The sequence below is a fragment of the Eucyclogobius newberryi genome, unplaced genomic scaffold (assembly GCF_026437365.1).
Source record: "Eucyclogobius newberryi isolate DKJ021-1_F unplaced genomic scaffold, fEucNew1.0.hap1 SCAF_6, whole genome shotgun sequence".
Taxonomy (NCBI): Eukaryota; Metazoa; Chordata; class Actinopteri; order Gobiiformes; family Gobiidae; genus Eucyclogobius; species Eucyclogobius newberryi.
This window is the reverse complement of record NW_027316278.1, coordinates 31379354-31402881: the sequence shown is the minus strand read 5'-3', so window position 1 is coordinate 31402881 and position 23528 is coordinate 31379354. Positions and strand designations below refer to the sequence as shown.

Here is a 23528-nt window from a genome sequence, read left to right as displayed (position 1 = left end):
GGTTGAAAAAAAATATTCAAACGTGAACTGCTGGACTAGTTCTGGTTCACGTTGATTCATCGACTGACTCCAAATGAATATGTTTGATGTATCAAATATCTCCTTGAACCGACACCTTAACGTGGTGGAGGGGTTTGAGTGCCCGAATGATCCCGGGAGCTATGTTGTCGGGGGCTTCATGCCCCTGGTAGGGTCTCCCAAGGCAAACAGGTCCTAGGTGACGGGTCAGACAAAGATCGGTTCAGAAGCCTCTTATGACGACGACACGAACAAGGCCGTTTACGTCGCCCGGATCGGCGTCACCGGGGCCCCATCCTGGAGCCAGGCCTGGGATGGGTGCTCCATGGCGAGCGCCTGGTGGCCGGGTCTTACCCCACGGGGCCCGGCCGGGCACAGCCCGAAAGAGCGACGTGGGGTCGCCCTCCCGTGGGCCCACCACCCGCAGGAGGATCCATAAGGGGCCGGTGCAGAGAGATCTGGGCGGCAGTCGACGGCAGGGGCCTCGGCGACCAGATCTCCAGACACAGAGACTAACTCTGGGGACATGAAATGTCACCTCGCTGGGGGGGAAAGAGCCTGAGCTTGTGCGGGAGGTTGAGCGATACCGACTAGATATAGTCGGCCTCACCTCCACGCACAGTTTGGGCTCTGGAACCCATCTCCTCGAGAGGGGCTGGACGCTCCACTTCTCTGGTGTTGCCCGCGGGGAGAGGCGGCGGGCTGGTGTGGGCTTGCTGATAGCCCCTCAGCTCAGCCGCCACGTGTTGGAGTTTACCCCGGTGAACGAGAGGGTCGCGTCCCTCCGCCTTCGGGTGGGGGACAGGTCTCTCACTGTTGTGGCGGCCTACGGGCCGAACAGCAGTGCAGAGTACCCGGCCTTCTTGGAGTCCTTGGGAGGGGTACTGGACAGTGCACCGACCGGGGACTCCGTTGTTCTACTGGGGGACTTCAACGCCCACGTGGGCAATGACAGTGACACCTGGAGAGGGGTGATCGGGAAGAACGGCTTCCCCGATCTGAACCCGAGCGGTGTTCAGTTATTGGACTTCTGTGCTAGCCACGGATTGTCCATAACGAACACCATGTTCAAGCACAAGGGTGTTCATCAGTGCACATGGCACCAGGACACCCTAGGCCGGAGGTCAATGATCGACTTTGTTGTCGTGTCATCAGACCTCCGGCCGCGTGTCTTGGACACTCGGGTGAATAGAGGGGCAGAGTTGTCAACCGATCACCACCTGGTGGTGAGTTGGATCCGCTGGCGGAGGAGGAAGCCGGACAGACTTGGCAGACCCAAGCGTATTGTGAGGGTCTGTTGGGAACGTCTAGTGGAGCCCTCTGTCAGTAGGGTATTCAACTCGCACCTCCGGGAGAGCTTCTCCCATGTCCCGGGGGAGGTTGGGGACATTGAGTCCGAGTGGACCATGTTCTCCGCCTCCATTGTTGATGCGGCTGCTCGGAGTTGTGGTCGCAAGGTCTCCGGTGCCTGTCGTGGCGGCAACCCCCGAACCCGGTGGTGGACACCGGAAGTAAGGGATGCCGTCAGACTGAAGAAGGAGGCCTATCAGGCCACTCTGGCTTGTAGGTCTCCGGAGGTCATCGACGGGTATCGGCAGGCCAAGCGAGCCGCGGCTCGTGCTGTCGCAGAGGCAAAAACCCGGGCCTGGGAGGAGTTCGGGGAGGCCATGGAGGAGGACTATCGGTCGGCACCAAAGAAATTCTGGCAAACCGTCCGGCGCCTCAGGAGGGGGAAGCAGTGTCTCACCAACACCGTTTACGGTGCGGGTGGAGGCCTGCTGACCTCAACTGGGGATGTCGTCGGACGGTGGAAGGAATACTTTGAGGATCTCCTTAATCCCTCAGTCACGTCTTCCGAAGAGGAAGTGGAGACCGGGGACTCGGTGGCTGGCTCATCCATCACCCAAGCTGAAGTCACTGAGGTTGTTCGCAAACTCCTCGGTGGCAGGGCTCCGGGGGTGGATGAGATCCGCCCTGAGTACCTAAAGTATCTGGATGTTGTAGGACTGTCTTGGTTGACACGTCTCTGCAACATCGCGTGGCGTTCGGGGACCGTGCCTCTGGACTGGCAGACCGGGGTGGTGGTCCCTCTGTTCAAGAAGGGGGACCGGAGGGTGTGTTCCAACTACAGAGGGATCACACTCCTCAGCCTCCCGGGTAAGGTCTATTCCAAGGTACTGGAGAGGAGAATCCGACCGATAGTCGAACCTCGGATTCAGGAGGAGCAGAGTGGTTTTCGTCCCGGTCGTGGAACACTGGACCAGCTCTATACCCTCCATCGGGTGCTCGAGGGCTCATGGGAGTTTGCCCAACCAGTCCACATGTGCTTTGTGGATCTGGAGAAGGCTTTCGACCGTGTCCCTCGGGGTGTCCTTTGGGGGGTGCTCCGGGAGTACGGGGTCCGGGGCCCTTTGCTCAGGGCTGTCCGGTCCCTGTATGACCAGAGCAGGAGCTGTGTTCGCATTGCCGGCAGTAAGTCAGACCTGTTCCCAGTGCATGTTGGACTCCGCCAGGGCTGCCCTTTGTCACCGGTTCTGTTCATAATTTTTATGGACAGAATTTCTAGGCGCAGTCAGGGGTCGGAGGGTGTCCGGTTTGGGGACCACAGGATCTCATCTCTGCTGTTTGCAGACGATGTTGTCCTGATGGCTCCATCAAACCCGGACCTGCAACATGCACTGGGACGGTTTGCAGCCGAGTGTGAAGCGGCTGGGATGAGAATCAGCACCTCCAAATCCGAGGCCATGGTTCTCGACCGGAAAAAGGTGGCTTGCCCTCTCCAGGTGGGTGGGGTGTCCTTGCCCCAAGTGGAGGAGTTCAAGTATCTCGGGGTCTTGTTCACGAGTGAGGGAAGGATGGAGCGTGAGATCGACAGGCGGATCGGTGCAGCGGCTGCAGTGATGCAGTCGCTGCATCGGACCGTTGTGGTGAAGAGGGAGCTGAGCCGAAAGGCAAAGCTCTCTATTTACCGGTCGGTCTACGTTCCTGCCCTCACCTATGGTCATGAGCTTTGGGTAGTGACCGAAAGAACAAGTTCGCGGATACAAGCGGTCGAAATGAGTTTCCTCCGCCGTGTGGCTGGGCGCTCCCTTAGAGATAAGGTGAGGAGCTCGGCCACACGGGGGGAGCTCGGAGTAGAGCCGCTGCTCCTCCACGTCGAGAGGAGCCAGCTGAGGTGGCTCGGGCATCTGTTCCGGATGCCTCCTGGGCGCCTCCCTCGGGAGGTGTTTAAGGCATGTCCCACCGGGAAGAGGCCCCGGGGAAGACCCAGGACACGCTGGAGAGACTATGTCTCTCGGCTGGCCTGGGAACGCCTCGGGATCCCCCCGGAGGAGTTAGAGGAAGTGTCTGGGGAGAGGGAAGTCTGGGAGACCCTGCTCAGACTGCTGCCCCCGCGACCCGGCCCCGGATAAAGCGGCAGAAGATGGATGGATGGATGGATGGGTATCAGATCAAGTGTTTTCCATCCAAGAACTTTGAAGAACGGCTGTTACACATCTCTTTGGACAGTAGTCAGAAATGTCTTGGCCTCAAGGGGGCAATGTTTCGGAGTGTTGGTTGCCTTCTGTGACACTGCGTTTGCTTGCGCCTCCCACTGTAACTAATAATATTCACCCCCAAGTACTTGGTGTGGTCTGTCCCTGAACAATCACATACCGTATTTTGCGCACAAAAAGGCGCATTAATAAATTCCTTATTATAAAACGCATTAAGTAAAACAAAACAGACAGATAATTCAGTCAGTTGAGCTTTATTAAACGGGTTCAACTCATTCAGATCAACATTGTTCAACATCAAAACACATTCTGCTACTGCTAAAAGACATGTTAGCATATTCACAACAACTCTCAGACAAACTCACTTATAACATGTAAAATACAACACAATACACACAACACAAATTTTTCAGTTCATTTCTCATCCACAAACTCTTCAAATTCTTCATCTTCAGTGTCTGAGTTTAACAACGTCAGGCTGGAAGCCGCCATCCCCGGATCCATCTCGAGTCACGCAGCAGTTCAGTGACGATTCCGGCCTTTGTGAAAGCTCGGACCACAGTTGACTGATACTTTAGCCCAGAGTTTAAAGCTTACGTTGTAAGCGTGTCTCTTGTGATAATATTATAGATCCATGGTCTCTTGGCAGGAGCCATCTTGGCCCAAGATTCTTGGGGTCCTTAATTTAGGTGTCCGGGTGTTTCTGACGTATAATGTAGTTTACATTTTGACAGAGCGCCGCAAGCGCAGTGTGTAGCGGTAGACAACTGTTCCCAGAATGCTTTGCATATATGTTGTTGGGACTTCTGGTTCCGGAGTACCGTAAACGTGCTTCTAGACGTGCATCTGAGTCTCTCGTGTCCCGAATCTTCTTTATACACCGTGTACCACACAAAATCGCTTCTAGGTCAGTAAGCACAACCAGAAATGAACCATATATTAAGCGCACCGGATTAAAAAGCGCACGGACAGTTATTGAGGACGTTAAAGGCTTTTAAGTGTGCCTTATAGTGCGGAAAATACGGTTATAAAAATGTTCACTGATCAATGAGAGCATTTTATTAGATAAGAGAACCTTTACTTTTCCCAAAATGGGGACATTGCCGTGTTGCAACGCCAAAGTACATCTGAACGTGTTTGTAGGGGTCTAATACTACAGGTTTATTTTGCATAATAAGCCTTATGCATTAAGCATTATGTTTACAATCAGTCGTCAAAAAGTGAGATTTATCTTGCCCCCTCAAGATAATATACATTTAAAATTATTTACATTGCCTGCCCAAGCTGCTATGTGTTAAGTACTCATTGAAGGTGAGACAAAGAACAAAAGGCCAAACCACAGAAGCATCACCGCGGCAACGTGTTTAGTGGTTAATGGACTGTGCGCACAGATGGGACAGTTAATTTAAAGGGCTAGCTGGTAGAATCTCCTCTGTGTCGCAGAGTCCAGCTCTACAATACCGACGCTCATTTGTATTGGACTTAACGTCATGGTAAATAGGCCACAAACAAATGAAAATTAACCTTTTTATTGACCTATTTTAAAGAGTCTTTCCAGGAGTAGTTCAAATGCAGTGCTGCCTCTCTAACCAGTGTGTAGTCTGGACTTGTAATTTAGAATAGTTAATGCTTGATTCAATTGAAATGGCAATTTGAATGGTCAGTTAACAAATCACTGTCTACTTTTATACAGGTAACACAGGCTACAAAACATCTTTATAATAGCTACACATATATAACCTTGATAAAAGATGGACCTAATTCATAATTGATGGATAGTTTTATAATTTAAAGCATTGTAACAACGTAATGAAGGACTTTGGGTTAGAGTTGAATCAAACTCTGTAACATCAAGGGTTATTTTGCATTATAGTTCACTCTTATCATGTTATTATAATGCTTCATACATTTGTGATCATTAGGAATTTGGGTATTAATTAAAGTAACAGTAACTGTTCCACATCCCATGGAATTGAACATTTTCCATGAAGACAGATGCGTTTGATGCCATAAGTTAATTCTGAATTCAGTCTTTGCTTATGCAAAGTGTTTGTCCAAGCCAAATGCAAACACAAGCGGCACACTCTGGACCGTCATCTGACTGTTGCCATGACGCTTCAGAGGAAGGTGACAGCTGCAAGATAAAACAACCTATTTTGTCTTAAAAACAAACAAACAAACAAAAGTAAAAAAGAAAAAAAACATGATGCATTTTGCTCGCTTGGTTAGCTGCCTTTGCTGGAGGATTAGTCTATTATTGCATTTAGGTCTTTAACATGTTTAAAATGTCCACCATGAAATAAATCTTATATATCAAATTGCAATGGGTGGAAATCTCTCTCCACCATTGTTCAAACCAACTCCACAGTTCATATTACATGTTTTTATATCCGGGCAGAACTGTATTCAGTGTGTATTGAGCTTCTTATCTGCAGTCAATTTTCTTTTAATTTGCTAATTTGAGTCGTTTTTTGTTCATGTTCTGCTCCGCTGTGTTCTTATTTCTAAACCACTAGTTGGAAACAGAAAACAAGGAATATATTTACAAAAGATAATAACAGTAATAGTCTTTCTCCACTCTGCACACACAAGGCCAATCAATACAAACAATAACTAAAATGGCTGGAACACGGCGCACAAATGACGTACAGCACGCAGAAACGTACGCTCTCTGTATTCATGTAGATAAATGCAGTGTTTATCCAATCATTTTACCAACACAAAGTCTCCAAAGTGCTGCACAAAACAAACACAAGCAAAATATGTAAAAAATAAATAAATACGTACAAACCAAATAAAAACTAATTAAAAACAACACAAAATCATAAAAGACAGTCAGAGGACCACACACTTCTCATGCCGAGTTAAACGCCAGTGAATAAAAGTGTGTTTTTATGTGGGGAGGAAGAGCGAGGAAGAGCGATTTAAACTCTTCAGAAGGTATTGGCTCTGAGCGATTGAGGTTATATGTTTGTTTTGAGCTGTATTTGTTCAGCGTGATCCATCTGTGTTTCTGTGCTCTTTACACTTTCAAGACAGTTGTAGCGTGAACTGGGGGGAGAGACATTCGGCAAATGTTCATGTTTCTGCACCAAACCCACGTTCTTCGTCACAAGAAACACGATGAGTTTCTGAGACGGTAGCTTTCAAGTTAGCGGCGGGCTAATGTAGCGCTTGTCCGCTTTTTACAGCATGTTCCTTTGTGAAATGTCCTTTTTTTTGAAAGTAGTACTCCCATATTTCAGAAGAACGATGTTGTTCTAAAGAGTTGCCCGTCTCGCCAACTCTTCAAATGGTCACGAGGAAAAACAAGCTAGTGCATGTAAAAAAACGTGTCATTAATGCATAGAATTCATTGAAAATATTGTGCATCTCTTCTATACCCATGCCACATGCTCTAATATCGCAATAACAGTGTTTTTTGACATATTGTGCAGCCTTATTTTGTTTTTTGCAGTGAACATGTTGCTTAAATAATTGTTTACTAAGCCTTTAGTGCCTTTTATAACCATAATATTGCGACCAACATTACAGCCCTTGTTCTGTAGGCATGTTCTGGATGGTACTGTATTTGCTTGTGCATTTTTTATATTTCCAGTTACTAATGCATAACTTCAGGGAGGAAATTTAATTCTCTTATGGATCACTTATGCATCTGATGTCTGCATGTTCCTGCATTATACATCATCTCTGGGGTAACCATCAATTGATCCCTTCGGCTGCTTGTGGAGCGAAGATTTCTCCTTTTACTCTGCTCCCAGTAACGTCAGATCTGTCTTTTCCTATCCTTTTGCTCGGCCCTCCAGGGATTCCAGCCGGCCCACCAGCCTGCTGCCCGCCGAGGGGTGCTCGGGCCTGGCCGCGGGGAGGGAAGATGAGCCTCCTGCCCCGGGGATGGAGACCCTGCCACTGAGGCTGATGCAGCAGGACTGTACCGCTGTGAAAACGCTGCTGCTCCGACTCAAGCGGACACTGCAGGAGGTAAGAGCGCACTTTCACATACGAACTAAAACGCATCAGTATCGTGTATAGAAAACAGGAATGAAGCAATGTGTAGTAACGACAGCAGAGTGGTGATATTGTGCTCGACTTTCATGAGATTTGAGCCATGTTATAATAGTTTTCCCTCATCTTTAGCTCTTACTCTGACTTTTTTTTATTGATTCATGCATGTTCGTCTGCTCTTCCTCACATCGGAGGCGTGAGGGTTCAGATCATGTGCACTTCAAAACACTTGACTTATAATGTGTTAAAAACCAAAAAACCAAAGGGAGTTTGTGAGTGTGAGTTTCAGAAAGGGATACCGCTCATGTGTACTATATCGCCGTCTCTATTTAAAGGAGACTTTTAAGAGCTTTTAGCCATGTTTTCTCGTGTTTGACTGATCTTTACACTCCTGCATTCGAGCCAGTGCTCCGTAAATCCCCGTTTCATGAGCCCCTGACACACGTCCACTGCTACATACTTTGTGTTTTTTTTTTCCCTTTCTTGAGCAGTGATGCACAAGGATTTAGCAGCAGCCGTGTTGATGCGATCGTCAATGCTATTGCGATGCAACTACACGTGTACGGCGGGAATCAGCACTGCAGTTTTCAAGCAGAAGTCAGCGGACTGATGACGTCGTTTTACATTAGTATTGCAATTTAAAATGTCCAAAATAATAAAATAACAATGTCTAATAAGTCTTCCTTTTAGTAAGAAGATGAAGCTTAAACTTGACACGTTTAAGCCTCCCAACATTTGAGAGCATTCACTTGACTCTAAGCTAAATAATGAGTATTTTTGCTGTAAGAATATAGTGAATACTTGGATTGACGTTCTCCCTTTACATTACATTCAAGCAGAGAAGCTTTCTTTTTTATGAATGATGCAACGAAAGCGTCATATTGTCAGACCAATACTTGTATTAATTGGTATCTGCATGATTTGAATGGCAAGTCTACATTAACATTAAGAGGTAAATCTGTAATCAAACAAATCCCAAGAGGACTCAAAGATCATCCATTAGCGCCGTCTGCCTGCTGCATTCTTGTAATCTGCATGGCCTGCCCTAATACGCCCGCGTCCCCCGTCCCCCGCACACACCAAAAAGCACAAAGAGGAGTCTAAATGTAGCAGAGAGCTCCATTAGCGCCTCTAAACTAAGATCAAAGCTGGACCTGGATTACAGCGCCGTTTCCTTTGTCTCTGTGTTTTTATGCACTGCAAAAATCCATATCTGCAGCAGGCAAAATCTATTTCATTCCATCAATCTTAAGGCATACTTTATAGGTTGCATTCACGTTCTAGGATCTTGGTGATGTGATAATTCCTGACAACAATGTTCTGGTTGAATAATGGCACCACGGTTTTGTAAAAGCTGTTAAAAAGTAAAAGTAATTTCCTCTTAGTTCATTTGTGCTGACAGAGGACACTGAACTTTGTGTTTGTTTTTCTTTCGTGTGACTGCGCTAAGTAATTACAGAGACGTCAACCATAAAGCTGGACAAACATCTGCATAGTGGAAGTTAAAAGGGAAGTGTTACCATTAGGGCTGAAACAAGTTATCGATTATTGAGATAATATTCAACTAATTTATTCATCAAATAGTCGTTCTCGGGACTATACACAGACTTGAAAACTCGCCAAGCCCTAAAATAAGAGATTTTAAGACTGTATAAACTCAAAATGACAAAGGAAACGTACAGTTAGTCTTCTGCCTCAACTTTGAACTTTAGGATTTCTAGAATGTAGTTTTGAGTTTCAGTCATTGGTTTCAGTCGCGTGACTTATTTGTCTCCTCTCTACTGTTATATAGTCATGAAAAGCAGATCATAAAACTGAAAGTGAAAAGGGTTGATACTTTGGACTTCATCCTTTCTACAGCTGACGACACTAAGCAGCGACAACTTGCCACAAAAAACCTTTGCTGATATTTAAATCTAAACGTCTCTGTCCACAAGCCCTCTGCACCGAACACGCCCTTAAAGCTTTGAAGGGCACGGACTTTGTGTTAAATCGGCAAGTAGGCTAATAACGTTTATTAGCATAGCTATGCAATAAACATGGTAGTTTAATGTGCAAACTAGCATTAGCCGGCTGCTAACTACATGAAACAAGGTTCTATCTGCACAGTCTGGAGTGATCTCGGTAAGTGCCCTGGATTCTCCTTTTGGTCACAAACAGGGTCTTTGGGGATGAAATAGGAGAAAAATATCCTTTCTTTTGAGACCCATGAATCCATGGGTCAAAAAGATGAGAAATTAGAACCGTTGCCTTTGCGATTAACCATTTGAAACTAAATATTATATCCTTTGAATAGGAAAAGTCCTCAAAATGTTGCATATGACAGGAAGCTGAGACCCATGAATTGATCCCGATGATTGACCCATCCCACAGTGGAAAGACACAGACTCAACATCTTGAGCTGGGGGATTTTGCCTATTGTGCCTGTCTTGGTTTATGAGGGAAACTGTAAAGCACCAACAAATCCCACAGGCAAACGAGACCGAGAGAAACATGCGAGTAAATATTATACATATATGTCGTCAACACAGGAAACTGGCGGACAGTTGTCCATTTGTTTGTGTCCTGTAATTATTGGTCAATCTGTTTGTCCTTTATTGACAGATTATTGTTTTACTTTATGGACTTATAGTATTTTCGGTATTTTGTGTAATTTATGCTTTCCTGAGTGGTTTTAAGGTGCATTTATAATTTGTAGGTGTGTAGTATAGTGTCGGACTGCATTAAATTAAAAAAAACAGATGTACAAGTGAGTGACAGGGAGAAACACTGTCTTGAAATGTAAAATTCTTGGGTCTTTGTCATGTCATTAACTTTTTGCTTACGATTTAGATTTAGCTCCGTTCAATGAGTGCTTCCTTTGTTTCCATACTTCTGAAATATCAACATCAAACTCATAACTGCAGTCAGAGGATGAGAACATTGAGAATATTGAATTTTCTGCAATTTACTGTTTTTGTTGCTCATGATATCAACACATGTATTTTGTCATTTCTTTTCTTTTGCTTCTTTTAGTTTTCATTTCATCAGCATATATAAAAAACACATAAAGACGCTTGTTTCAGGCTATTAAAGGCATAGTTTAAGTCGCATTATTTGTGTTTTTCGCATCAGTAGAGCCTCCACGGTGAGTTTTAAAGCTGCTCTGGCCGTTAGCAGTACCTCCGTGTCTGCCTCCCGTACCAAAAGCCAATGACAATATTTATACCACTATACTAATTTGCACCTCTCCACGGATCTGGCTGTTTCTTGTTTCGTCGAAAAGTGCCGAGTTAAATGCCAAACAGTGAAGCCGACCTTATCTCGTCATGACTTTGATACGTAGGTTTGTCACCTCTCTTTTAGATTACGGACTCAACAAAACCTCACTTTCCTGCTTACAACAAACGTCCTGCAGCGCAAATCATCTCAGTGAAGCTTTGGCAATCAAAATCAAACAGCCCGTGCTAGTTTGTGGCAAAAGGATTAAAACGAGTGCGTCCAAACACACAATCATATTCGGCTTCTCGTGTTTATCAGACTGTAGACTGACAGACGCAGCAGAAATACGAGTAAACGAGTTAGAGTTGCGAGTATAACATGGAATACCCAAACGAAGGTGTCGCCAGTAGTTCAAAACTCCTGAATTATGCATCAAATCTGTAAACAAAACATTGTAGGCACATTTTTAACTTCTGCGAGGTTTCCATTTACCCCGGATTTATTTCCCTCGAGTCATTGCTCCTGCTGGTCATACCAAACACTTTTCACCGCGAGTGTCCGCGTGTATTAATGATGCCGAACGCGGTAATCTCCATTCGTCAACATCAGAAGAGGGACTCGAGCGAAAACCGCGCCCGCCTCATTTGTCACGGCGTACGCTCGGGTGTTTGCGGGCATGGCCGTGCTGTAGCCACACATAAAGAGTTAGCTAGCTTGTGTCGCTATCCATCCTCCGACTCCCGGGGCAGCTCCTTGACTTATGGCACATTCTTGCTTCCCCAGACGCATCTCTTTCAGCAGTGTAGCATTGTTGAAGGGCTGATGTCAGGCTGTAATTACGTAAGGTTAAATGTGGCTCCTTATTGCCTTTGAGAAAGTGCAATTCATCTTGCGAGTCAATGTCTCAGCAACATTTGGCAAGTTGTTAACACTGCCCAATTATGCACTTGTTAGGAAGTGTGTAGTATTGATTTAAAAATACAAATTACCAGAGTATATGATTTCCGTGGATGCGTCGTTATAGACCGCAGAGTCTTTGAACAGTGCACAACACAATACAATACTTTTTAACAACAGTATTTCTTTATTAAACCTCGACCTGCACATACTTTATATGAAATACACATAAAACTCTAAATGTCATGTTGTTCTTTTCTCTAAAGATACAACAAAAATGTTTTGAATGACAAAATATCAATACAAGCGCCTATGATGCTATCGATACACTAACGATATCTTAGCACACCCTAATCTGCAATTGTCTGTTTTTGTCATTTGTATGTGAGATCCAAGTTAAATGAACCATGATTGATATTAGTCCATAAATACTGCTGTGTCTTTTAGGCTTGCTTATGCCTCATTGTCACTTCACCTGGCTGCTCTGTGGAGTGGCGTTCTCCCTCACTATCACATTAGTGCTGGACTGTAGCATACGCAATGCTGCAGTATTTGCATTACTATTCGGCTAATACCAGAAGTTCCTATGGTTCGACTCAGAGGAAAAGAAGATGTGGTTAATGAAAAACTGACACATGCTTTGTAGAGCTTAGTTGTGTTGTTATTTACAGTGATTGGCAGACAAAGTATATACAATATTTACAGTTCATCATAATGGTTCATATTTATCAATAACCAGAGTTCAACGCGTATATGAAAGCAATGCAATAACCGCATAGCTCACTGTCCATAGAAAGGTACAATCCACGGTGTTGAAGAGCAACCGTTAGATAAGTTTGTTCTTTATTTATTTTTATTTATTTTTACTGTGCATATTTTTCTCATTTAATTTTTTTTTAAAATTATTTTTCAAACACACAGCAACAAAACTTACATAACACAAACTAACCTATATAAAGAAATGGAGAACTCATTCTCTCTTATGCTTACATAATAATAATAATGGTAATTAAAAAAAGAAAAAAGGGTTGGACCGTCGGTATTAAAGGGTTAGCAGATAAATTGGTTCAATCAGCATATACACCAGCAGGGGATACTTGCCGTGAATGAATGTGTGTGGGGAGCGGCTGCAAACAGGACCGGAGATAAACAACGTAATAATCTTAGTTCAACATTAGATTATAATTTCATAGATTATGATATTTCCTTTCATTTGTCTTAAGTATTCAGTACAACAAATATTCCCAGGGTTGAGCAAGTTTTAAATAGTCAGACTTTATCATCCGTGTCATTGTTTCAGCAATAGTCAAAGTGCAAAAGGCAAAATAAAAATGGTACAAAGTTTCACAAGAAGGAGTGCAGCTAGCGCCCGCACCAGCTGAAAAATCCGTGTGAAATGAATCAAAGCGCTAGCAATTGCAGGTTAGCTCCGAACAACAAAGTCTGCACTCACCAGGTCCACGAAGTAAAGTCAAAGAATACACCACGCTCCATCACAGGCAAGAGGCATCTGCAAGGTTGGCATGAGGCATCTGCAGGCATAACTGTAAATAAAAAGTAGAATAGCAGTAGAATAGTAACATTTAGAAGAATATACGCCTACCATCAGCAGCTCAACAACACCGAGACCCACGTTCCTCCTAAAGAGCTTGATGAACCAAATCTCGCAATTTGTGTGCGAAGTCTCGCGGTCGTCAGAACTTTGCCACAAGCAGGACATAAGACACGGACCAGGAGCAGACAATCACCTAGGTTACAGGAACTCTGTGGAGCTCTTGCGGACACAGGCTTTGGTTGCGCACTCACAAGACCACATGCTCAAGCAATAACTAATAATTGATATAGGGAAAAGGTACATTTAGAATTTAGTATATTTAGAAAATCAAATCAAATCAAATCAATTTATTTTTGTAAGGCCCAAAATCACAACAACAGTTGCCTCTGAGGGCCACAGGGAGAAATGAATCAACAATGTCTGTGGTGGCGATGGAGTCAGACAATGTCTGTGGTGGCGATGAAGTCAGACAATGTCTGTGGTGGCGAGGGACGATGTCCCAGGGTCCTCTGTCCTTAGACTCTCCTTCTCGGCCAGGAAAAACTACAAAAAAAACCTCTTTGGGAAAAAAGCGTAGAAACCTGGAGGAGTTCCAGTGAAGGAGAGATCCGACTCTCACAGACGGACAGACGGACACGAGGAGACTGGAGCTGGACCCACTCTTCAGGCAGAAGAGGGACCGTCTGAGTCGAGCTGGACCCACTCTTCAGGCAGATGAGGGACCGTCTGAGTCGAGCTGGACCCACTCTTCAGGCAGATGAGGGACCGTCTGAGTCGAGCTGGACCCACTCTTCAGGCAGATGAGGGACCGTCTGAGTCGAGCTGGACCCACTCTTCAGGCAGATGAGGGACCGTCTGAGTCGAGCTGGACCCACTCTTCAGGCAGATGAGGGACCGTCTGAGTCGAGCTGGACCCACTCTTCAGGCAGATGAGGGACCGTCTGAGTCGAGCTGGACCCACTCTTCAGGCAGATGAGGGACCGTCGGAGGCGAGCTGGACCCACTCTTCAGGCAGAAGAGGGACCGTCGGATGCGAGCTGGACCCACTCTTCAGGCAGATGAGGGACCGTCGGAGGCGAGCTGGACCCACTCTTCAGGCAGAAGAGGGACCGACTGAGGCGAACTGGAGAAAACACGGCAAACAAACTCAGTTTGGTATTTAATGGCGGTTAATCGCTTAACCATGGACGCTTATTATTGTTTTGATCATATGGACATATGGACATATGCACATCTACTGACTATTTCCCTCCTTATTTTTGATAAATGTATTTGTCATGTTTACATTGAAAATTAAGAATAATGATAATGAATGACACTTTTCTCTTCATTAAACATGAGGAATACTAATTCTACCATTTTTAATTGAACCAAACTAAAGTAAAAAATACGGTGTTGTTTTCTCCTAAAAAAAAACATGAATATATTTTTCAAATGAATTTATTCATAATGGCTGATTGTTTTAACAGTTCATAGTCATGGACATGGGCAAATCATTTTCATCACTATAATTAGCGGGTGCAGATGATGGACTTTCATGTGACTCCGTTTGATAGGATAATGCCTGTAATAAATACACTGCATGTGTCACACGCACAGGGGCACACGCTCTAATATTCAGCTCTGATTACAGCACACATTAGCTGTGGCATAGCTTCAATAAGCTTCTGCAATATTAAAAGATGTGTTCGCAGTGTTGCATTATTTTTCACCAATTGATCTTGTATTGATGATGTGAGCGAGTGACCGCCGCACAAAGCCGTCTCCAGCTCGTCCTTTGATTGCGCGTTCATAATTACCCAAACAAATCTAAACATCCAGGCAGAGGAATCCTGGTTCAAGTATATTATGAATGCACCCTAAGGTACAAAATGGAGAAAATGATTTATACTAATAAAGAGTCTCGTACAATTTTAATGCTGCCAAACTATTATGTTATACGGTCACTTTTTCTCCAAGGTATTTCAAGGAACCACTCACCCATCACACACGTATCAGTTATGTGTCTTGCCCAAGGACATATCGACCACTTGAGCTACCGTCTCCTGGTTCCCTTCTCGCATCTTACTGAGCTTATACTGATTACTTAAGCTCTAATTGCTTTCACTACAAATCATATATCTGGCAGTGTCATGTTGACGATGGCCATGCTGCTATTATGACATTCACAATCATAAATACTCGGAGGGCGAGAGACACCAAGACTCCTTGAGCAATACACAGACTCAAACTCAATGCGTAGTGTTAAATTACCCGTCCTCGGTTCCCCAGAATGCTCTTTTATCATTTTTGTTATGGCCTGGATAAATCTCTTGACATTATTTGTGCAGAAAAAAAAAACATCACAACCTTTAAACATTCTCCTCACAGGTTTTTAGCATTCGCCGTCCACTTCTCTCACTTTTTATTAGCAGCAAACCACTCACTGGCATTATTCTATCCCACAAAAGCCTTACAGTGAGCTTTTAAACAAACACAAAAATCCATTATTCCTCACTAGCGCTGGCATTTGGTGCTATACATCACCCTGTGTTTGCCTGAGAAGTCGCTGAATGTCACGAGCGCACGCTGTTTTTGACAGAAAACCGAACGTCAATGAGAGCGACAGGACATGAACACACCTGCAGTTATTTGAGTTTTTTTTTAACAGATACGTGAAAGTGATTGTAGGGGCACACCAGGCCACAAGTGCTGCTTCGCTTTTGCACACAATTCATCATCCTTAGATGTTCACTAGTGGGTAGCGCTAGTCATTAAACCCAGTGCTGCCGGCAGCTTTGGCCATGTTTAAATCTGAGGCTTTTTTACTTGAGCGCATCTAATTGTTGGGACACTTGTGTGCAAGGCCTAAAGGACAGGAGTGACCTTAACCAGAACGTGTGTGAATGGGCAAGAGCGTCTGTGCATGGAGGGAGGCATTGATCATCATTGACACATTGAGGGCCTGATGCCATAGCACACCTATAATTCTGATTGGAAGGTTTACTGCTTAGAAAGGTCGGCCAAGTTTGTGCTGACAGGAGTTTGGCCTGTGTTTCTCTGTCAAAGACTCCCAAGCATGACCAAGCTATGTAAGCGTTCACTTCATACTGCACGATGGTGTCTATAAGGTACATGGAGGTTCATTTCTATCCATGACTTTGTGCTAGGGTTGTGGAAAGTATCGATACCCTGATACTAATTGATACTAAAACTAATCTAGATACTAGATATCCTTTTGAAGAAGTATCAATTCTTGAAAAAATACAAACCCTAACCGTTTTCCTGATTAGTTTACGATGGTCTTGATCTGTATCTCAACTAGTATAACATAAACTACTGTTGTTATTATGTTGAACATTACTTTTTGTTGTCTAAATTTTTTTTAAATGATCTGTGTGCTTTATGTATCCGAATAGAGTTTGAAACATACATAGTTAATACTATTAGTACTTTGTTTCTCAACAGAAAAAACAGTTTGTTGACCTTGAGAAGCAAGATGGTTGCCTACTGTTTTTTTTGTGTATAATCCACTGGTGACATGGTTGCAATTTGTTTTGGAAAAGAACACTGACAAAAAGAAACCATATGGTGATGCCGATCAGACTGCTTTGGACGTATGGCAGCTAATATTATAACCTTTCAAAAATAGATTTTAAATAGAATTATTGGTCTTTTGCTCACATAGCTGAATAGCCCCGAGCACGCTTTTAAACTTTTCATTTCTTTTCCCTTTTTTATTTTCTCCAGAATCCCTACGGGGAAAATGAATAGGCACTTCCAGAACCAAACTGGTGCGCTCCATTGGTTCCATTGTGGAAGTTGTAATTGTTACTGTAACATAATATGAATCACCACAGGTACAATTCACTGAAGTCATTTTCCTGTTAATCAGTCCACATAGTGTCGCAGTCACTTATTATATATAGAAATGTTGTAGCCTTATACTTGCAGGACACTTTTATGCTAGTCCAAAAATACTGGACAGAAATTAACAAAGCACTGTAGACAATTTTTGACATCACCGTCCCACTAAATTTTGGAACTACATTTCGGGGCCTCAAAACGCCTACCAAGGACACCATAAACGAATACCTTTGGAACATACTTCTGGCAGCTGGAAAAAATGTATGATACAAACTGCACTGGCGATTAAGGACTGGATTGACACCATAACTGCCATACGGAAAATGGAAAAAAATTAAATCACATACGGACTCAACGTGAAAATCGAGAAATCAGATTAATAGAAATTAAAACAAAAACTTTTATACGAGTAAAAGGGGAAAAACAAATACCGTATTTTTGGGACTATAAGTCGCACATTTTTTCATAGTTTTGGACAGGGTGTGACTTATACTCCAGATCGACTTATATGTGATATTATTACCCTGGGACATTGCCAAGTCCCTATGAACATTGTTTAATCCGTTTTTCACTGTCGCCCTCCGAGACAACCGCTGTTTTTTTTTTGGCGTTACAAAACTAAATTAAATTGAAGTGACACAGAGGAAGAAGAATTCAATGGATTTAGTGATTTGGGGTAAAACTGATACTTTGGTAAACTTGTTAGCATGTTCTTTATGCTATAGTTATCTGAATAACTGTTAATATGTTATGTTAACATACCAGACACTTCACATCATGTAGCTGAAGGTGTTAGCGTTAGCATACGTACACCTATTCACCATGTTCTCTAATCTGTTATTATTTTAAATTGCATTTCAAGATTAAATGTCTGTACTTGGTTTGGATTTTATCAAATAAATGTCCCCAAAAAATGCGACTTATACTCCAGTGCGACTTACATATGTTTTTTTCTTCTCTATTATAGATTTTTTGGCTGGTGAGACTTATAGTCCGGAAAATACGGTATGTGCTTCTTTTGTGCCTGCTCAGGGTGAAATGTGCTTCATAGGCCTTACCCAGTGCTAAAGTCATTTCCTGGTACTTCCTCCTTCCACCTGCCTGGTACTGTTAGCCTCGCTCGTCCTGCCCGCGTGAACTGTCATGCCTTTATGTTGCATTATGTAAATAGCCATAGCCTTCACTAAAGACATGGTGTTCTCCTCCCCCGCTGGCCCATCTGTCAGAAGACATACCCCGTCTCGTGTGAAACCCCCTTCGGCTCCTGTTTTTAGGGCCATTAGACACCTGTGTGCAGGAGAGGCGGTCTGGACACAGCTGGCACGCTACCCCTTTGAGCTCTTGCAAGACAATTAGGTGGAACAGTGTCTTGGTTCATTTCCATTTATTTACACATTTATTTGATAGGAACAAAACATTGTTACAGTTTAAAAAGTGTAACCGTCTAGCTTCGAGGTAATTTGCAGACAATAGAACACTTCAAAAGACACATCTTATGCTAAAGTTCTAATATTGTTCCCTCATCAAAAACATACCTGGAGTTACATTTAGCTTAATTTTTGCTATTTTGATGAGTCCTGTTTAGAAAATCCTTTCCCATCTGAGTCTGAAAACACCCTAAATTTCCTCTGATAACTGACATGTTCTGTGATGTTGCTCTGAGAATCTTCTCTGCTGTCCATAAATCATCGGCATGCTGTGAATTTCTCCTGTCTAATCACGATCAGTACCACTGTGTGCTGAGACCCGGAAGTGAGAGACCAGCTTGAAATGCGTTGAAATCCTGGATCTATGGTTATCTTAAACTGTGTGTAACTCCCTCTGCAGCCAATAGATAGCACCAAAACACAGGTAGTCCCGGGGGAGACCGCAGCAGAGATCCAAATGTAATTTTTTTGGGCATATTTGTTTTCTTAAAAAAAACAAACAACGTTTTTAAACATGATATGCCAAACCAAAGGTACTCAAGCACATGTTTAAAGGCTAATGACAATAAAAATGCTTATTTCAACTCTAAAGTTCAAAGGTTTCGTTTACAACAATAATGTTGAATGTGGAGGAAGCGGGCCTTACAGAACTAATATGCCTCTCGCCAGCTTGTGGTGCTCGGGCCTAAAAAATATAATTATGATATTGTTTGGAATAATACTATGGCCTAATTATAAATGCATCTTATTATCATACTATTTTTATATGATATATATGATAACATTTCATATGATAAATCAGGACTGCAAGTGTTTATTGGCACTCACTGCAAAAACTCATCAACCTCAGTGTTTTACCCCTGTCCTCAGCATATGTTGGCACAGAGCTTTTGTGCAAATATTTGGCATTTTGTATTCCGGAGCTGCTAATATTGTAATTGCAGTCTTTTCAGTTTGAGCAAGAGGATGATGAGAGTGATGATTGACGTTGTTAAAGGCCTTAGGAGGTCTAAGAACACTGGTCCAACCGCATCTAGACTTTTTGATAGCATCTGTAATAGAGATGGAAGGATTCTCAAAATTAGTATTGAATTGTTCGATACTGGTGGTTTGATGCAACTTGCGTGTTGGGTTTGATCCTCGCATATCCCTTCATGCCAAAATGTAATTTGGGTGCGCTAGGAAAGGGTTAAACCTGCTGCTATTCTCTTTCCGTCCCTTTTATTTTATATAAATTGACCTAGGAATTACTAAAATATTTCTTCTTTAGAAATTAACCCGTTTAGACACCTTGACTTTGTATTATTTTTTTAGTTGTAAAATAGAGATTAGAGCTGTGAGCTTTCATCAAAGCCAGAAGGGGGCGCTGCAGTTGGGGACAAGGCAGAGAAACGCAGACATGAGGGTTTCAGAACAAGCAGAGACCCAATAGTCTAATGAACAATACAAATAAATGAAGTGCACAAAATGGAAAAGCCTGAAGGTGATTGTGTCTGAATCATAAGCCATACAATCACTATGAGAGACACTTTTTAATGATTTAACATTCAGAGCTATACCTGGAGCCTATTAATTAAACCAGATAAACAACTCCCGATTTAATTGCCTATAGACTACATTAATGCATGTTGTAATGAAAAAAAAAAAAGAAATACACCAGTTTTATTTAGCAAATTAAAATATTTTTCTTGCTTAACAAAATGGAAATTATAATGACGTTGCAATTCACGTATCTAGACAAAAATGTAACTGTGACAAAGCGTTATCATCCCAGTCCTAATCTGTGAAGTAGCAAGTAGCAATTCATATTTTGGCCTCAAGTCTAAATATTTTTGGATTTTGGTTTGCCACAGTTCTTGTAATATTTTTGATAAGGAAGATGGGAAGAACTGAAACTGGCCTAACAACGTGATACAGTGACTGAAGTGGTTGGTGGTGTGATCCCAGTTCCGACCAGTCCTGCTGTTGTGCCTTCAGTCTAGTCACTTTACCCAGATCCCCTGTTGACTATGTAGGAGTGTGTTGTGTGGTGTGTTCGAGCGAGAAAGGTGGCAGTCCGAGGCGATGGAGCAAATATTTCCAGCTACATTTTAGTCATTTTAACAGAAGGCGGCTATCCGTAGCTAACCGCAGAGTTCGTAGATCGAACGGATTGTAGATATCTGTCCAATTTTAAGTACGTAAGGGACAATTTAGCAACAGAAGCAGATGAACTGTATTTTAATGCAATGGTAAACACTTTACAAACTAGCCCATAAAACTCTAGATAAAAAAACAACAACAGCAAAGATTCATCATTTGCTATTGGGTATAACATTCCACATGGCTCGGCCCCGCCCCGCTTCAGGAATTGAATAAATAAAGTCAAAATGGATCGAAAGGACGCTCCAGATGTGGAGCACTATCCCAGCTCTTTTTTCCAAATAACTGATTTGTATATCTAAATGTAAACTGATTTTAGCATGGTACATGGGGATGACAGTGGTATTTGTCAGAGGCAACTGTTGTTGTGATTTTGGGCCTTACAAAAATAAATTTGATTTGATGATTTGTACATAGTATTGTAAATTGATTTGTTGCCTTCTGCCAACTCGTCCAGCTAGTTACAATTGAACCATCACTCTTCCAGAAAACTAGTTCTCTTTTCCGATTTGAATTCATGTTTTGATCAGATGAAAGATCAGTGTGTCACTTCTCCGGGTACATTTATACCTTGTTATCTCTTCCAGAGCGCAGAGACCAGTCCTGCCAGCAGCCTTCAATCTCTGCCAATCAGCCCCTGCAGCGAGAAGTCCCTTCCCTTTAAGGTAAACCACACTTCACTCACGCTGCACATTATTTTGGCCTCTACAATTAGAGCTCCGCACCGAGCTTTTGGTTTAATCAGACGACCAGCGAGCAAACACGGATCCCGCCGAAGATACCGCCTTCCGCCGATCCACGTGTCACCTCCAGTTTTTAGCCTTACGAGAACGATAAAACGGCTTTTTAGCATCCGGGCCTAATGAATCACATGCAGTTTGAAGAGGGGGAGGAGGAGGAGGAGGAGAGGGGGGGCATGGCGGAGGAAGGGGAAGAGGCAGCAGGAATGCAGGGGATAAAACGTTCGAAGGGAGAGGGTAAATTGAATGAAAGGGGTGCGCATTCTGACAGGCCCTCACTACCGGCCTCGTCCATCAGAGCTGTAAGATCAATAACACATTTATTCATCTGTGTGTGCGCGTGTGTGTGTGTGCGTGTGCGTGTGTGTGTGTGCGTGTGCGTGCGTGTGTGTGTGCGTGTGCGTGTGTGTTTGTCGGCTAGTTACTTGTCTACTCTCATTATAAAGCAGTAGTCGTTGTCAGGCCGTCTCTTCTCTGATTGGGATGAATGACTCAACAAATATATACAGTGGGAAAACACATCTTTAATTAGAGATGGGAAATATATTGTACGCAATATATTTCGGAATTGTTTTGAAAAGCAAAATTAGCGACAACCAAAAAAAGAGTACCGGTATATTAAAAAAATCTAAATAGTGCATAAAGAGCTAATGTAATTTTGTCATAATATTAAAGGGCACATATTATGTTTAATCAAATTTTTTTGAGTCTGTTTTAACAATGATCCCACATCAAAAACATACCTGAAGTAGCATTTAGCTTCATTTACGCTAGTTTGAGGCTAGTTTAGAAACTCCACACCCCTCCGACAGTCAAAAACTGTTCTCTCTGCAGTTCTACTGACGCTTCCTCGATGCAGATCTGACGTAGCGCTGAGAATCTTCTCTGCTGTTTTTAAGTCCTTAAATCATATAAGTACGATTGCATGCTGAGACCAGGAAGGAGACCGACAGCATGTTCTATGAAATGTGTATCTTAAACTGTTAACTTAACTTAACTTTTGTTTGTTATGAATATTTTGTTTATTAGTTCTAAAACATGAGATGCCAAACTAAAAGTACTCAAGAGTATGTTAGATAAATAGAAAACCATGCATAATATTTTTAAATCTAAGAGAAGGACTCTAAATACAGATTCCAATAATGATAACAAATTTAACAAAATCTCTCCACTGAACTTACCTGTAACTTGGCCTGATGGCATCACCTGATTATCTCCATGAAGAGAAATAATGCTGTACTGTGGAACATTCCAGGCAAAGCAATAACACCTTCATGATACAAGCAGACTCTTTACCAGAAAAATTACAAGTGCACCTTTAACTTCAGAAAGGTGCATTTACTTAACTGTTAGTTTTATTGTGTGTGAAATAATTTCCCGCAGTGGATGAGACCAGGACCTGTGCAGCTTCTCATTCAGGTCATTATCATTATAGCGGCTCCTAGAATTTGTCCTTGACTGGAACAAAAATAAATCTACTTGCCTTGTACTTCAGCACAAGGACAATCGCAGACTACATTACCTGTATGTGACACACTTACACATGTACTGTATGTATTCAGTTCACAAGTGGAATAATTTCAAGGATACATATTATGCTAAATTGGCGTTTTTAATAGTGTAATTTTGTCTGCAGGATTTTGTTTGTTTTCTCTTTATTTATATATATATATATATATATATATATATATATATATACCGTACTTTTTATACTTTAAGCCACTACTTTTTCCCCACGCTTTGAACCCTGCGGCGCATACAACGGTGCAACTAATTTGTAGACAGTAGGGACAAAGGGGACAGTAGGGACAGAGGGGACAGTAGGGACAGAGGGGACAGTAGGGAGAGCTGTCATGTGTTTTTTTGTTTTTTAAGCTTCAAAATGCTGTGTGTTTTATTAAAATCCGACTCATATTCACTGAGAAATTAGTCTACTGATAACTAGGTCCCCGGGTGCGCTGCGAAATGACCGGTTCAAAAGACGCATCACTACCGCGTTTATTCATGTGTAAAAATCTCATGTTGCATAATTTAATTTATTTCTTATTGTGTCGGCCCAGTCCATGATTATTGGTATCCATGGTCATTTCCCCTGCTGCCAGAAGTACACTCCAATGGTATCCATTCATCATGTCTATGGCTGGTGTTCTGAGACCCAAATACATAGCTCTGAAATTGAGTGGGATAATGATGCCTTGTC

General features: G+C 42.9%; 1 protein-coding gene across 2 annotated transcripts in view; it reads left to right on the top strand.

Moving 5' to 3' along the window:
• The window catches only part of ccser1 (coiled-coil serine-rich protein 1), a 223615-nt gene that overhangs the window by 52225 nt on the left and 147862 nt on the right, over positions 1–23528 (top strand). For both annotated transcript variants that reach the window (XM_072433547.1, XM_072433548.1), the window contains exons 9-10: positions 7322–7496; positions 21176–21253. In XM_072433547.1, the coding sequence (XP_072289648.1) occupies positions 7322–7496; positions 21176–21253 (253 nt within the window). The remainder of the gene's footprint in view (positions 1–7321; positions 7497–21175; positions 21254–23528) is intronic.